Source organism: Gobio gobio (assembly GCF_949357685.1).
Source record: "Gobio gobio genome assembly, chromosome: 5".
Lineage (NCBI taxonomy): Eukaryota > Metazoa > Chordata > Actinopteri > Cypriniformes > Gobionidae > Gobio > Gobio gobio.
The window spans coordinates 19563141-19580346 of record NC_137101.1 but is presented as its reverse complement, the minus strand read 5'-3'; the positions used below and the strand labels follow the sequence as shown (position 1 = coordinate 19580346).

The following is a 17206-nucleotide window of genomic DNA, read 5'->3' as shown; positions in this document are numbered from 1 at the left end:
CTGGGCCTGGTGTCTATAAAAGATTTTTTTTATCCTTAAGCTCAAGGGAAAGTTGATTTCTCAATTTATCACCCCTTAGAGAGAGCATTTTGTTGTGGTGCCCCCTGAGCACTTGGTGCCCTACGCGCAGCGCGTGATGGGAGCGGCGGCACTGGATAGAGGTCCTGGTTAAAATTGCTTATTTTTCTGGATTTAAACATTCTTTGAAATATTTGGGATAATGTAAGTACAGAAGTCAAAATAAATAACATTGTTCTAGTGGTTTTTGGATATTTTTATCCAAAAATCTTACATATTGTGCCTTTAAATTTGAACCTAAATTAGAAGCTAAAGTTCCCCTGTACCACTGTTCATGAACATCCTACATCATATTAATATCTCACCTCCTTTGCTTACCTGTAAGTAGGTTAGTTGTGGTTCAGGTTGTTTTTATGTCACCTCTGGAGTCCCACAGCCTATAGGTTTTGCGAGACATGACATAATAATAGTCAGAGTGAGATGAGGATTTTGTTCTCCTGAGGACTAGCGAAAATAACCACAGTTTCCTCTTCCGCCGGTTCCAGCAGCCACCCTCAGAACCGCGGTCATGCGGCAGGGACCCCAAACGCAGACAGTTCCTCACACCACAGCTTCCTGGAAAACCGCTCTGACTCTTTAACCTATAGAGAGACACCCTTAGCAAAATGACTCTTGAAAAATAAACGTTTCATGAATATATGTGGACACACCGTACAGCTAAATCTAGGGATGTCATACTACCGAAGTTAAAGCAGTCAATGTCATTTCACAAGGTCAATATTAATAGAAATATGAATAATTTTAGAGAAAATAGTTTTCAATTAAGTCATTTCAAGTAATTATTCAAGTAAACAGTCTTGGTACCAAAGTAACCGTGCTTTTGACATCTTGATATGTCTCTCTTTCTCTCTGGATCTGCATTGACAGACCGTCCAGGACTGAGCGACGTGTCACAGATCGAGCGCATCCAGGAGAACATAGTTCACGCCCTACGGCTCCACCTGTTGTCCAACCATCCCGACAACGGCTTGATCTTTCCCAAGCTGCTGCAGAAACTGGCCGACTTGCGGCAGCTGGTGACAGAGCACGCAGAGCTGGTCCAGGATATCAAGAAGACGGAAGACGCTTCACTCCATCCTCTTCTGCAGGAGATCTACAGAGACATGTACTGAGCTCGAAGCGTTCCCGTTCACGGGAGATGAAGAAAGCCTTTGAGTAGCTGAAAGCTCGGCTCTGAGGGGGTGGAAGACCGGCCAGAACACCTTAGGGGTGTGTACCTGCTTTTGGATCAAGCACTGCTGGGACATTAAGGGTAAAGCCAGTGTAATTCTAGGCTCATGAATATTGCACTAACCTGTAATAGGGAACTGACCCTTTCAAGGACAATACCTATAGTCCCCCGAAAAATGCAATAGATGCTTTATGACTATAACGTGTACTCTTAAAAGAAGCCAGTGAAGCAAATGGCATTCAGTGTGGCAAGCATATAAACAAAACAAAAAAAACTGTACACACACCGTTATATATTGCTCATTAAAGTGCCATTTTCAGCTTTATAAGCTTGTGTCTTTTCTGTTGCTTTGACAAATGTGGCCACTCTGAGATGATGTGCTGTTGCTGTCCTGTTATATTTGCAGGGCGGGGCTTTAGATATAGGGGGCGTGACTAATCACGTGTAACTTCCAGAGCGAAAATGGGTTGATTTATCGTGTTTTAATGCTAGAATGAAATGTATATAGAGCCATATAAATTAGATTGATACCTCATTTGAAACGCTTGTATATTGAACACCATTTGTAAAATATTTTGTATAAAAAATATTATTGTACACTGTATAGCACTCCAACTGTAATTTTATTGTACAAATGTGTTATGTGTGTATACAGTAAATTATTGTTTTATTGAGATTTCTTTTAGGTTTTTTTTTATTTTATTTAGCATTTAGAGGCAGATCTAGGCTACTAGTTGAAACAATCTACAAGACCCTTGAATATCAGGAAAATGCTTTGTAGACTTGCAGTTTAATGAAACTTTCATTTTCAGTTGTGGATGTTATTCAATTTTGGATGCGTAATTGGTGACAAGTGGTGTTTGTAGTTTGAAATGAAATGTAATGTTGATAAAAATTTAATATATATAATGTTTATTAAAAAACCGTGCAATGAGCGGCGTGGAAGTGTTTTTATTTCAGGCGCCATCATCTGACTACTTTTATGTACTGCAAGCGTAAACTATTAACCGGAGGTTCTGAGACTGTCCTACTTGACGTACCGTCGTGACGTTATAGCACTATGGCGGGCCCTGGGAACGCGTGCTCGTTCAAAACAAACAGTTAGGATTTGTTTGAACGGGATTTTAGGCATTGTGCAGCATGAGGACCGTGCTTTAGAGCGGATGGATTTGCACGAGGGATCCGCGCTCGGCGTGTTCAGCTGTGGGCTGTGTGAGCTGTCCAGTCCGTACAGTTTCTACGGGCAGAAGCCGCCAAACACGAGAGCAATAGTGTACGTACACAAGTAACTTATTTGGGAAACTGCAGTGCGCTTAGCGCAAATAATCGTTCCTCAATGCTTTTCATGTGCAAGAAAGTAAGTTTGTAATGTAGCGTTGGTGATATACAATGACGTAAACATAATATAAGAAGTTGCTTATGATTATTTTTCAGGATGGTACATTTTTAAATATATTTTTTGTAAAATCCATGAAAAGCTTTTACAGATATTTATTGAAAATGATTTAAACAATGTTTTTCACGCTTGTTTAAGGAACCATAAACTATTATATAAATAGTAATGTAATAGCCTAAGTACAATTATTTGTTATTACATTCCTCGCATATGTTTTAACGGGCTGGCAAACTGCCAAATGACTGAAAACGACTTTACACGTAATAGGAAATTGTGTCATTTTATTCACCATGTCGTTGCAAAACTGTATGACTTTTTTTCCCCTCCTGCATAGACTGTGCAAAATGTGAATTTTTGTCATACAATGGAAGTTACTGTGGAAGTTCTGTCTTCCAGAAAAGAAAGTCATACAGGTTTGCAGTGACCGTAAGGTGAGTAAATGATGGCATAATGTTAATGTGTTAAATTATGTGCTTACAGTATGGCAAGCCGGTTGAACATTTAATACTTAAAATGTAGCAATTTTCATGCTATTGGTACTTTTTTTTTTTTAGATACTAGTATCTATTCCATTAGTTACTAGTACTTATTATTTAGGTAGTAGTGCTTGTTCTTTAAGTACTAGTATAGATTTTAGATGCTAGTTATTGTTTATTAGGTACTAGTACATATTTTAATGGTGACTAGTATTTAATTAAACTTTACTTGAGAAAATAGTAATACGGGTTAGGGCTGCGCAATATATAGAAATATCGCAAATGTACATATCGCAATATGCATATTGCATGGGTACGCAATATCTGAATGATTTTAATAGGCTACTTCAACATTGTGAAAAGTGTACGTTTTAGGTCGACGCATATAGCAGAGAATAGACTGGGCACACGACTGTTACTTATGTGACTTGTTGCTTGTCAAAATTAGTTATTAAACGCAATAACTTGCAAAAAACAACTCCTTGCAGTCTCGCGCTGTCTGACACACACCGAAACTTTCTTTTTTTCATGTCTTGTTACACACTCGAACTGTCAAATACATGTCAAAATGGCTGTCTTGATGACTATTCATGTAAACACAGTCGGTTATGCTTTAAGTGAAAGATATCAGTTGGGGAAAGAAATAGATTTTACAGACTTAAAGCAATATCGAATTTCGCATTATTTAACAAGGATATCGCATATCGCATTTTTCTTCAATATTGCATAGCCTCAAGCCTTGTTTATACTCGCCGCGGCCGCAAGAGCGCGAGGGTGCGCGCGGCAAAAATGACGTCAACGCGGAGGGGGCGGTCTCGCGCGTTGGCTCCGCAAGACCCCATTTCGCCTGGCGGTGCGCAGCGCATTTTTTGTAACTCCGCGCGCACCTCCGCATCCGAAGATGTACGATTTTGAGGCGACTTTGTCCGAGCTGGTGCGTCAGTACCGGCACATTTATGACCATTCCATGAGGGATCATCGCGACAGCCAGATGGCACAGAATTCATGGAAAGTTTGCATTGATGGCCATCCATCCGTCCAACCATCCATTCCTTTTGTGAATAGGACTTTAGAATTTGCATTAAGCACCCAGTTTGCACTTGTCTTAAGTAACTGCTTACATTTTCAAAATGAGCCTACACTAACTGAAATAGAACCTTTGATAAAATAAGGCATGTTTTATAAAAAGTAACTGTTCAAAGAGGCTTCATTTAGTACATTAGTTTACAAGACACTTTCTGCAGCATTTATTGTGCTTGTTTAGTGTTAATTTCAGAATGTACAAACAAAATCAGAAATTAGTTGTCATCTTCAGTTAATGCACTGTGAACTAATATAGTTAAAATATAGTATATATATATATATATATATATATATATATATATATATATATATATATATATATATATATATATATATATAGTATACAAATATCAATATAGTGTATGCATGTTTTCACATCCATCTATTTTGTTCTAATGTCGACCAATGCCACGCTTTCAGTTTTATGGTTTTATTACAAACACTGTGATAACTTATACATGAAAGTGAAAAATATGTGGTGCAGTGCGTTACTGTCAGTGACGTGGTACGTGTCACGTGTCCAGTGTAGACAGAACTATCATAATGAATTGTGCTTTTGATGCTACGCGTTCGAGTCCCTTGTAGGCAGAAGAGTGCAAATTGTGCACTAGTGGGGAGTGCACTAGAATTGATGGTGGGGGTTGAACAACTTCAGATTTTTTTAAAGTCAACATTAGGGATGCACCGAAATGAAAAGGCCGAAACACCGAAAGAAATTATGCCAATTATCAGTACCATTGCATTTATGGCTATGACTGTGTACTAACTTTACTAAAATCAAGGCATTGCAATTGCATAAATGAATATTAAAGTTTCAAAGAATAAATCAATTACAAATGATGCCAATATTTATTTAGCACATTGCAACAATGCACAGTATACTAAATAAAATTCAAACTAAAATGTTTAACTTGACCCCATTCATTTGTACATTAAATAATAATGTACAGGCCTACAGAAAGGTTTTAAAATTAAATGTTCTCTCATAAAAACAAAGTGCATTTAGGTCTAGTGCATTTTAAATTTTTCTGTACGACTACTACAAGAAAGTGCATTCAGAACAAGTGCAACTGCTTAAACTGCTACTATTTTCTCTGTCGGCCTTCAACATAATAGTGTATCAAAACAATACACTAGCCATAGCCCATATGTTAACTGTAGAATAGGGATAGCGGTACACAAAACTGACGGTTCGGTACAGCAGTTTTACAAAATGGCTTTATTTATTTTTATTGGTTTACTGAAGAAGAAGAAAAAGTATGTCCTTAAATGAATTAAATTATAACTAAAAGTTTATTGAAGATATTGCTGTAAACTATATAGGGAGCCCTTACTTGCACATTAATATTAAAGGTTAACAACAGAGCCCAAACTATTAGCCTAAATTCAGTTGCCATTTATCTTTAGGTCTAATAATCAACACTCAAATAACATATAGTCTGCAAACATGTAAACTTCACATAAGGCAGTTTTTTGCAATAACTTCTAAATCTAATTATAAAATAGTTTTTTATCCAATTCGTTGTTGAAATATAATCATTTATACACAGTGTCTGTCATTTTCATGACAGGTTTATTTAAACATACATGAAATAATCAAGATATCATTAACAGGTTAAGTAGAATATAATGAATTTAACTGCTAATATAGGTAATATATTTAGTGAAAGAGTTGATTTACTCTAGTGAATAAAAGTCTGTGGACACTGAATGACTGCCTGAGGTAAATGTGATGCTAAAGTTACATGACATTGTTAGTTTACAGCAGTTATATTGACGTCTTTTCGCTGTTGAAACACTGATTGAGCGATTACACCACATATGATATGTGACAGTAAGTTGTAATGTATCCTCAACACACCTTAGATGTTCATTCATGTTTATTCTTAAGGAAGAGATGATCGATCGCTCTCACAGATGATTGCGTTCACGCGCGCGCGCGCCGCTGCCTGAACTGTGATGTGATCAGTGATGCGTCAAAACGGCATTTATCATTTGAATTTCGTGATACATGTTGATCGATGTTGGTGTGGGAACTCGGATGGAAGTGTGTTCCGCGCTTAAAACATGCCCACTGTTAAAGATTGCATTCGGAAACCGTTGGGTTTCACAGTGAAGTCTGGTCCTCTTCTCATCGAGAACATGAGCTCTCGCTGTCAGTGCTTGTGCATGGAGCAGACGTGGGTGTTTCTCAGATATACTGAAATATGTCCACACCGCAGACATGTTGCTTCAGACAAGCACGTGCAAGTCGCGGTTTCTGTTTGTGTCATCACAACATTTCGGCCGTGTTGTTTCGGTGATAAAAGTCTTTCGGCCTTTTCCGGTGGCCGAATATTCGGTGCATCCCTAGTCAACATTTGTGATTTAAAATCGAGTTGACATAGACATAGTCACTATAACGAACAATGACGTCAATAATGAACAAATAAGCCTGAACCTCAAGTTGAGACTGGAACACGGGTTGCTTTGTGCGCAGCTATTCATAGTTTTCATGTGATATTAAAGGATCACCCACCTGGAGAGCAAAACAAGACTTTCCTCCATTGATTGCCAGTCATTTTTACCAGGTTTGTACTAAGTACTAGGGGTGTAACGGTACACGTATTTCGTACCGAACGGTACAGGGCTTCGGTTCGGGCACGCGTGTACCGAACGGTTTCCAAATGCAATCTTTAACCGTTAACAGTCGGCTTGTTTTATGCACGGAACACACTTCAATCCGCGTTCCCACACGAACATATTAAGTATTCAGTCCATTTTGTCATGAAATTCAAACGATAAATGCCGTTTTGACGCTCTTTAATGAGGCGTGACTGATCACAGAGATCGATCATCTCTTCCTAAAGAATAAACACGAATGAACATCTGGATGTATGTTGACTTGAGGATACATTACAACTTACTGTCACGTATCATATGTGGTGTAATCGCTCAGTGTTTCAACGGCGGAAAGACCTCAATGTAACTGCTTTGTAAACTAAACAATGTCATGTAGCATCACATTTACCTCAGGCAGTCATTCAGTGTCCACCAAACTAGAGAAATCAACTCTCACTAAATATACACACTATATTAGCCTATATATTCATTATATTCTACTTAACCTGTTAATGATGTACGTCTTGATGATTATAGTTTACAGCATATCGTCCCTATATAGTTTACAGCAATATCTTCAATACACTTTGTTATAATTTAATTCATTTAAGGATAGACACTGTTTTTTTCAGTAAACCACTGTTTAATAATAATAAATAAAAAGCAATTTTAAAAAAAGTAAAACTGCTGTACCGAACCTGTACCGAGCCGTGACTTCAAAACCAAGGTACGTACCGAACCATCAGTTTTGTGTACCGTTACACCTCTACTAAGTACTAATGTAGTGAGACGGTGATATTAAAAGATCAAATTCAGTATATATCTTATGGATAATGCACACTATATATATATATATATATATATATATATATATACATATATACAGGTGAAGAGATGGACCTGGAACATGAACGCAAAGCGCAGTTTGCCGTTAAGCATTTTGGTAACACTGTACAATAAGGTTCATTAGTTAACTACATTAGTTAACATGAACTAATAATGAACTGCACTTATAAAGCATTTATTTATCTTTGTTAATGTTAACATTTTAACATTTACTAATACTTTATTAAAATCTTGCTAACATTAGTTAATGCAGTGTGAACTAACATGAGCAAACCATGAACCGCTGGATTTTTATTAACTAACATTAACAAAGATGAACAAATACAGTTGCAAATGTATTGCTCATGGTTAGCTAATACATTAACTAATGAAACCTTGCTGTAAAGTGTTAGAAAAACATTTTTTTCCATAGAAAACGCGTAACCATTTAGCGTTCATATTTTGGGCTCATCTGCTCACCTGTATATAGTATGAATCATCACCAGTGTTCGCATTACAAGTAACTTGAGTTACGTAATCAGATTACTTTTTTCAAGTAACTAGTAAAGTAACGCATTACTTTTAAATTTACAACAAAATATCTGAGTTACTTTTTCAAATAAGTAACTCAAGTTACTTTGTTTCCCCATGTATTGACTGGCAGATCTCTTGTCCCCATGTTGAGATAAATTGGGAGCAGAGGCGTTGAGTTTAGAATAAATGTGAGCAGGTACTGACTCATCTCACTTACAAAAGAAAAAAAGGATTCATTATTACTCAAAAATAATAAAAATCTCAGAATATTATGCAAACCTGCAATAATTAAATATATTAAATTACACCAATATACTTTTATGTATTTAATCTCACTTTATTAACTAATGTCTTTGCTGTTGCCGTTCAATGAATGACTTCAACCATACGAAGCAAAAATGACTTGTATAAAATTTTGACTGCTGAAGTAATTGTGTTGAACTTTTTTTTTCTCCTGCGTCCTATTCTTCTTCAATCCAGACTGACAGAACAACTGAACGTTTTTTTCCCCCCCTTAAACTGCGCCCTCTACTGTACAGACGTGAATTTGCATTTAGCAAAAATAAAACTTTTAATTTTGACCAGCCCAGGTGATAAAAAGTAATGCAATACTTTTAAAGGTAACTTTCCCCAACACTGATCTTCAATGTATGAACTGAGTTTGATCTTTTAATATCACCGTTTTAGTACATTAAGGCACTCTTTTTAGATGGATTCTGAGACTTTTAAGGTCGGGTAGAATCTGCAATCGCTGTCCCAGTATGTATTGTTGGCTAAATTGGCAACGTGCATTATCGCACAGACCAGAACAAAAACAGACATTCCGGCACGGAACACGTTTAGTAGAAGTAGAATTAATGGCTTTGGCATTTTTTTTCCCACAGAACTCAGCATGTTTCCTAAAATCTGCAAACAAATGATGGTATTGTTATGCTTTAGTACAGTCAGAAACTTACATACAGCCCTTTTAAGCTTGGCATTGACTAAAAGACATCGACATCGGCGCAAAAGGCAAAGAAATCTTTGAAGTTTTACACATTGTTTACAGTGGTTAAAATGACAAATAAATGCTTGCTCCGAGAGCAATCCACAAGATATATTTGATTATACCATCTGCTCAATGTTGATCGGGTGAATACACATTTTAAACAGCTTATAGGCCTACGCACGGTAATTGCTGTCCTAAACTAATGCGCTTCTGCATTTTAGCGCTCAGTTGCTCACACATCACGTGCAGAACGGGCACGCACATGCCGAAATTAGGGCTGTGCGATATCCTTGTTAAATAACGCAATATTCGATACGATATTGCTTTAAGTGTGTAAAATCAATTTCTTTCCTCAACTGATATCGTTCACTTAAAGCATAACCGACTGTGTTTACATGAATACTCATCAAGACAGCCATTTTGACATAACTGTGTGTGTATTTGACAGTTCGAGTGAGTAACAAGACACGAAAAAAGAACGGCTTGTGTGCACATTTCGGTGTGTGTGTCAGACAGCAAGGAGTTGTTTTTCGCAAGTTATTGCGTTTAATAACTCTGTTACTTATGTGACTTGCTTGACGTCAAAAAGTCGTGTGCCCAGTCTATTCTCTGCTACGTCAACCTAAAACGTACACTTTTCACAATGTTGAAGTAGCCTATTAAAATCATTCAGATATTGCGTTCCCTTGCGATATGTACATTTGCGATATTTCGATATATATTGCGCAGCCCTAGCAGAAAAGTATTGTCAACACTGTTCTGTGATTTATCAATAGAATAGCTTAGAAACTGTTCTTATTTAGAAAAGTTCTAGGATATATTTAATAGCAACTAAAATCATGCTCGTTCCAGTTACATGTCCTTAAACTGGCAACCCGCATGAGCCTCGAGTCTGAAGAGGAGGGGGCGGGCCAAGAAAATGTTTTTGAAAGAAGTCTTATACTCACAGTAGACGGTAAAAAGTAATATTGTGAAATAACACTACAATTTAAAAGAACTGTTTTCTGTTTGAATAAATTTTAAAATGGAGTCACACAATCTTTCAGAACCCATATGCAGATTTGGTGCACAACAAACAGCATCATCATCATCATTATTATTAGCTCAAAATGGTTGTGGTGCTGGAAATGTGGAATATGTTTTTATAGGGATTTTTTGATGAACAAAGATTGAAATAGGAATATAGAAATGTTAATTAATTGAAATGTTTATTAACATTATAAATATCTTTGCAGGTGTAAAATGTGCAATACAATTTTTAAAAACACAATAGTGTAAGACTAGAGGCTTACCTATATCATAAGGCAAACCACACTTACTAACTAGATTTGAAATGGAATGGGCTCATGATGAATGATGTAAATCAGGGCAGCACTAAAATGGTTAATGAAATATCGTCACAAAAGCATGAAAATAGATACTAGGACATTAAGGAATTAAATGTTAAAAGGGCTTGCCATACAAACAGTCGGTGTGAGAAAATAAGGTATGTAATCTTGAACTATTTTTAAGTATTGTGTGTGTACATTCCTGATTAATGCACGGAAGTGCATGTGTTGCTGTGCTCTGTTTTGATTATGATGATGTTGTCTAATTAGCAGGATTCCATCACCTCCTGTACTGTAAAATGTGAAAACTGGGGGTGTTTTCTGAAATGAGGAACAGTCAAAGGAGTTATAGGTTGCAGAAACATCCTAGCCAAAATGTAATTTGACTGTTTGTAGTCGCCTATTGAGCATGCCGTACATTAATTTTAATGTAATGATGCATCTTTAATCATATCTGGCTGAATGAGTGAAAAAATGAAAATGTCAGTGATTGAAATGTGCTTTGTCCTGTAGGCTCTTGGAGGAATGTTATGGCATGAAGGATCCCTTCAGCCCAGAGAGAGAGAAGTTCCTCATTTTAGGATCTAAGTGCTGTTTGTGCAGCAAGACGGTGTGTGTGGGAACGGTACGTGTCTGGCTCGATGTGGAGCGTTCCTCCTTTTTCTGCAAATGAATGAATTCAATGTATTAGTTAACTGACACGTTAGTATTTAGGGGAAGAACGTTTTTTTAATGCCATTTAGAGCAAAGCAATCAATCACAATGTATATTTGAACACATCAAACTTTATTTTTATTGACAGGACTGCAGTCTCTTCTACACCAAACGCTTTTGTTTGCCATGTGTGCGGGAGCACCTTCATCAGTTTCCAGAGCAGGTTCAAAGTGAGGTGCTGAAGAAGAAGAGTGTCCAGAAGATGTCCTCATGATGACAATATATTGCTTTATTTATTAGTCAACAGTTATGAACAGAGGACACTATAGCCATCTGTCCAGACACACAATATGCAAATGTTTTTTGTTCTTGTGCTTTTTCTATTTATATGTATCAAAATGGAGGTGGCAAACCATATTTTGATTGAAATCATATGTGCTGTTGCTTGCTGTGATGTGTTATTAGTTTTACAATAGCACTAAATGCCTTATGCTAAATGCAACTATGAAATAAATAAATGTTTAAGTTGTATCATTGGCTCACTGGTTGTGATTGATTACAGATGATTAAAATTAAATGATACCGATGAGATTCGAACCTGTTGTTGGAGAAGTGCAAAACTGTCATGTGTGGGCAGTACCCCTACACCACAGCCGGGGAGCTACTTACTTCCAGATTTACCGCCTTGACTTGAGCCCTACTAACTTGTTTAGTAGGAAAAAACAGAGGTTAGTAGTGAACTATAAGTTCCAGCACATGCATAGTGAGAGATCTATGGCTCAGCGGTATGAGCACTGGCACACAATGCCAGAGGTCGCTGGTTCAATTCCAGCCAGATCTCAGAGCAGATGGAGGATGGAGCAGCTGACCAGATGGAGGGAGAAGCACCTGACCAGATGGAGGGAGGATGGAGCGGCTGGAGGATGGAGCACCTGACCTAACCAGATGACTGGATGGAGGAGCAAGCAGGCTGGACAGCATGTGGAACTGGAGTGGTGAAGAGGAGAGTGAAGACAGCACCCGAAGAAAGAAGAAGGGGGACCCTGACCTGGGTCCCCCCCCCGGCCTCCAGGACACTGACCAGCAGCGGTTATAGAGCCAATCCTTTTAAAAAATTGCCAAAATTCTGCTAAAATAACTTCTATATAAAGAATTATGCAGACATCATCCTTAAGCATTTACAGCTATACCATTCAGGGGAGCTTTCAACTTCACAGAAAACTATTTATCCAGAACGCCCGCTGTACTTTGCCAAAAATAAAACACCTCCAAAGGGCACTGGCAACAGGAACACGGCATGACCACTGATGCAATGCATCCAGCTCCTTTATGCAGGTGTGAACACAATATGTTTACTCATGCAGGTGCTTTTTCTACTCGACATCATTCATTATAACCACTAGATGGCAGTAAAGCCATGTGTTTCTAACACTAGTTTTCTTCAAAAGAAACTTTGCTAAGATGACATTACCCGAAACTGCACTTAAAAAACAAAATTTGATTTCAAAACTTGTGACGGTCACATGTTTCTGACAATATAACTCTTATGTGTTTTGTAGCAATTACATTTAGTCATACTTACAATTCTTACAGTATAAATACATCATTTTGGTCCACAAAGCCTGCTATCCTTACCATAATACAGTTCTGTATTTACAGTTGAATACTTTAGTTTTTTTTTCTCCACACTTCACGGCATGATTCAGCTGTGACACTAGAGAGACAATTGAACAAATATTCTGTAGGGGGTGCTGGAACATTTCAGCTACTTATTATTGGTAATGCCAAAGTCTGCCAGAGATAAGCCGCCAGCCAACTATGACCTCAGACTTGGCAATGAGATAACAGATCACACCAAGGTTTAACAAGTAATGTTCATTATCATCATAATGTTCTCATCAAATTAAATCACACAATAATGTGTATTACAGCTTTATGACACAGCTAAAACTTGCGTGGTGCATTATAAAGTTTTACTATTATCTTTTTAATACCTTCATGTGATTTACAAGAATGGCAAAACATTTTAGTCTGCAGCTGTGTTGCCAGATCACAAAAGAAAAGTAAGGTTCAATTGAATATATATATATATATATATATATATATATATATATATATATATATATATATATATATATATATATATATATATATATATATATATAAATAAATAAATACAAATACATTTTCCATAGTATCTATGAAATCCCTAATTTTATTTTAAATAAAGGGCCCTCCTACTTTAAAATATTTTGTTCAAATATCTACATTTCACAAGTTTTAAGAGTTAAATGTTCTTTTGGCATTCTTTTAAATGACTATTCCAGTCATTATGATTTACTGGAGAAGTATTTTATTTTTCATATGCATTTCTTTTGTAATCAAATAAATTTTTCTTAGAAACAATCTCCATGGCGTTTTAACTTTTTTCCATCTACGTGACTTTTGAATCAATAAACAATAAATTTTGCACAATGCACAACATTTTCACTGTGAGGTGAACCACAGTGTTTTGTCTAATTTGAAGTCATCTCACACCCCCTTGAACGTTTGCTGAGGCCCGCTCTGGCGGGCCCCGGACCCCAGGGCTCAGAACAACTGCTATACTACCATATTTAAAACCATTCAGAAATAAACTAGGCCACTGTGGCTTTTAAGAGGACATGGCAACCCAAAAGGGAGCGCGAGTTTCTACTGTTTGTATCGTTTTTCAACGGTGGGCGGGTCCCGTGCCCCGCCGGCCAATCACAGGCGTCTTCTGTTTAAATAGCCTCTGCTGTCAATCTTTTTTCCCCCTGCCAGTTTACTTGCGATCGCCATATTGGGTGCTCGCCTACTCGAATGACCTGTCTGTTTTTCTTCGGAATTACTACGAGACGGGATCGGAGCCGCGCGCTGTTTTCATGACTTGTTTTCCACGCGCTCTAGTCTTTCTACACGCATCCGCGCGTTTGTTATGCGTGCGCTCTGCGACTCGCTCGGCTTTCTTGGGAGGGATCGCTTTTAGTTAGACTGTGTCTGGCTCGATTGCGACTGCGATTCTCGGACAAACGTTCATGTGCAAGATGTCAAAAGTGCGCGTCTCCAATGGAAGTCCCACGCTGGAGAGGGTGGACGCGAGACAGGCGGACCACGCCAAACCGCCGGTCTGCCGAAGTCTCTTCGGTCCCGTGGATCGCGAAAACTACGCCAGGGACGTCGAGGACCAAATGCGGGAGATGGAGAAAGCGTCCAAGGAAAAATGGAATTACGACTTCGCCAAGAACGAGCCGCTCGCGCCGGGCAACTACGAGTGGCAGGAGGTGGACGCCAAAGAGGTGCCGGAGTTTTACATCAGACCGCCTCACGTAAAACGGGCTACCTCTAACGTTACCGGGACTGTGGACCATAACGGGAACCACGATTATTTGTTGACAACTCCCTCCCTGGAGAGCGACTCTGACAGCACGGAGACCGGGAGTCGAACGGACTGCCGAACGGCGCTCTCCACGCCGAGGAAAAGACCGTCGACAGAAGACCAGGGTAAATGTTTTGCGAGCTCGTGACAGCGCTATTTACGTGCTGATCTCGGGGGACAAACGCTTTGCCCTCCCGTCATAGTCGTAGTGGTGAAACTGTTACATTTGCAGTCTAGCCTGCGACCGAGACGGAAATCGCTCGCTTTTCTAACACAAGTCTTCATTCTTCCAATAGATCTTCCTAGCCAAAGTAAAAGACCCAACGTCCACGCGACCGAGGCGAACTGCTGTCCGGATACGAGTTCGCTCGAGCAAGCGCCCAGCAAGTCGGATCCCAAAACGTAAACAAGGTGAGCGAGTTTCGTGCTTAATGTCTGCCTGTCGTGGAACTTCGACGTGAACGCGCATGATTATGTGTAAAAATGCTAAACGTCGCTGTTTGTTTGTTTATGTTTATTGTCGTGCCTGTTACGCGTTAATAATATGTGTTCCTTGTTGACGCTGCTCCACGCTTTCAGAGGCTTAAGTGTTTGCTCTGGCGTTTTAAAACAAAGCCGCGTTTAGACATTCTGTCACCGCACGAGTGACAGTCGAGTCAAACGGGACTCAAATGCACAACATTGTAGTAACACGTCAGCAGGTCTCTTGTAGGGTGTGCGCGTGGGAGGAGGAGGGGGTCCGGGTTCACAATGCAGGCATATACTTGCGCGCAAATTTCCTCGCTTTCCATTTCCAGTGCCTGTATTAAACGCATCGCTAATGTATGCTGAAATAGATTTGTTGCCATACTCTTTCGGTTATTTCATGTATTGTGTGCATCCGTGTGACATTTTTGCACTCGCGTTCGACATGTTATTTCCTTTGCTAATCAACTTTTTTCCCCCTTCCCTGCAGAGAGAGAGAGAGAGAAAGAGAGAGAGAGATGAAGACGCCTATTTTCTCCATCAAAATACTTCAAGAGCTTTATGAAGTAAACAGGGACAGCGGTTGAAAAATACAAATCGAGCCTTGGAGAGGCTGTATAAGCACTGAATTTTTACACTAAAGTTTTGGCACTCGACAGAATATATTTGCCTCAAAAGCAGACAATGTAGCAGTGTGCAATTGGAGTTGCTTCATTTGTTCTTTTACTACCTATGTATATACTTTCATTTTATATGTAGCACATTTAAATGTAATATTAAGAGAGATAAAAAAACAACAACAATCATTTATAAATGGAGTGCGTTTGACTTGAAGAATTGCTGTGCAGTTTTTAAACGTCTCCCCAAAATTAACCCCTTTAAAGTAAATATATCTATGTATACACACACACACACACACACCATTGTCCTTTAATTAGGTTAACAATCCCATTGTCTCAATTTTGGCTGGCTCAGGATGCTCAAAAATACATGCATATATTAATGCTCAACAGCAGCAGCACAATCTTGGCCGTTTTTAAGTTGCACAAATGTCACTGTCTGCAATAATGCCGTTCATGTTTATTGGTACTTAATATGATATAAGCAGCCAAGGTTACAACACCTGGTCAAGGGGTGTTCTTCTCTGAAGGGACTGTGACTCCTAGTGTGGTATTACGGTTTTCACGCTTCTTTACAGTATTATATCCCTGGGTTATTCCACTAATTCTGTTTTCTGTAATTTAAATTATTTCTTTTTTCCTTTTGTTATTTTGGCATAATTATATTCATTCTCACGAACTTCAGATCCTACTGAAAACACATTTTTAAAAAATTAAAGTGCAACTGTAGTGACCAATTGATTTGCTTTTTTTTTGTCAATTATGTTTTCTATTCATTGCTGTGTAGCATAATGTTTATATAAATATATTTCTTTTTTTTTTTCTTTAACACTGGGCCATACTATTAAGAACAACATGAAGCCACTTTTATGCATATTTGGCTTTCATGTTGAACATGACATGGCACTATGACAAAAATATGTATAAACCGACAAAAAACAAAAACAAAATTAAGACGTTACACTGCACGTGTGTAAAACATTAAAGAGTACCTGTGCGTACTGCTTTGTAAAGAAAAAAAAAGGATAAAAAACACTGAGGAAATTATACTAACTTATTTATGTCAAGCTTTTTTGTCATTTATGACTATCCAAAGTGGCATTTGTGCATTTTCTGTATGTACTTCTTTTTATAAGTTTTTTTTTGTCTTTTTTTTTCACAAATTTGTGCAAGGTTGCAAACTGAGCCTATTAAGAATTTGATGTGGATTGTGTACTGCTTTATAAATGAGATGATTAAACCATAATGTCATGGACACCTTCACCTGACTCTTCCATTATATCATGCAGAAAAAAAACTCTGAATCTAGGGGAAACTTAAATACACCTCTCACACCCTGCATTAGCAAAAGCCTCAGGCTGATTCTAAGCTGTGCTGATAACCAAAACACATCTACAACTATTTTATTTAAGTGTAAATGCATATCTCCGGTGCTAAATTGGTAGCACAGTGCAACCTACAATTTTTTTTTTTTAGCCACCCACACAATATAAGCACCTGCACACAAATACACAATTATCTCATTTCAACTGTGCCCTTTTCTTTCTTTTTTTGTGTGATATGAACAGAAAGTATGACCAAAAAAAGCCT

The 17206-nt window shown here is 38.1% G+C and overlaps 3 protein-coding genes across 8 annotated transcripts in view; all 3 read left to right on the top strand.

Moving 5' to 3' along the window:
- The window catches only part of pparaa (peroxisome proliferator-activated receptor alpha a), a 51816-nt gene extending 49632 nt beyond the window's left edge, over nucleotides 1–2184 (top strand). For all 6 annotated transcript variants that reach the window (XM_079818140.1, XM_079818139.1, XM_079818141.1 and 3 more), the window contains one exon: nucleotides 946–2184. In XM_079818140.1, coding sequence (XP_079674266.1) covers nucleotides 946–1190 — 245 coding nt within the window. In that variant the 3' untranslated portion in view covers nucleotides 1191–2184. The remainder of the gene's footprint in view (nucleotides 1–945) is intronic.
- A 109-nt stretch (nucleotides 2185–2293) lies between these two features.
- Nucleotides 2294–11665, top strand: cdpf1 (cysteine rich DPF motif domain containing 1). The gene is made up of 3 exons (XM_079818137.1): nucleotides 2294–2522; nucleotides 10994–11105; nucleotides 11283–11665. Exons 1-3 carry the CDS (start codon nucleotides 2413–2415, stop codon nucleotides 11406–11408), a joined length of 348 nt encoding a protein of 115 aa, XP_079674263.1. The 5' UTR covers nucleotides 2294–2412; the 3' UTR covers nucleotides 11409–11665.
- A 2216-nt stretch (nucleotides 11666–13881) lies between these two features.
- On the top strand, nucleotides 13882–16879 carry cdkn1ba (cyclin dependent kinase inhibitor 1Ba). Its single transcript, XM_079817254.1, has 3 exons — nucleotides 13882–14656; nucleotides 14828–14942; nucleotides 15487–16879. Exons 1-2 carry the CDS (start codon nucleotides 14191–14193, stop codon nucleotides 14935–14937), a joined length of 576 nt encoding a protein of 191 aa, XP_079673380.1. The 5' UTR covers nucleotides 13882–14190; the 3' UTR covers nucleotides 14938–14942; nucleotides 15487–16879.
- Nucleotides 16880–17206: the final 327 nt, after the last annotated feature.

What these genes read in the sequence shown, in the direction of transcription:
- cdkn1ba (XM_079817254.1), top strand. Translation starts at nt 14,191, where the DNA reads ATGTGCAAGATGTCAAAAGTGCGCGTCTCCAATGGAAGTCCCACGCTG. An exon ending in ACCGTCGACAGAAGACCAGG is followed by an intron (nt 14,657 to 14,827) that starts GTAAATGTTTTG and finishes TTCTTCCAATAG; the next exon opens with ATCTTCCTAGCCAAAGTAAA.
- cdpf1 (XM_079818137.1), top strand. Translation starts at nt 2,413, where the DNA reads ATGGATTTGCACGAGGGATCCGCGCTCGGCGTGTTCAGCTGTGGGCTG. An exon ending in CCAAACACGAGAGCAATAGT is followed by an intron (nt 2,523 to 10,993) that starts GTACGTACACAA and finishes TTTGTCCTGTAG; the next exon opens with GCTCTTGGAGGAATGTTATG. An exon ending in AGACGGTGTGTGTGGGAACG is followed by an intron (nt 11,106 to 11,282) that starts GTACGTGTCTGG and finishes TTTTATTGACAG; the next exon opens with GACTGCAGTCTCTTCTACAC.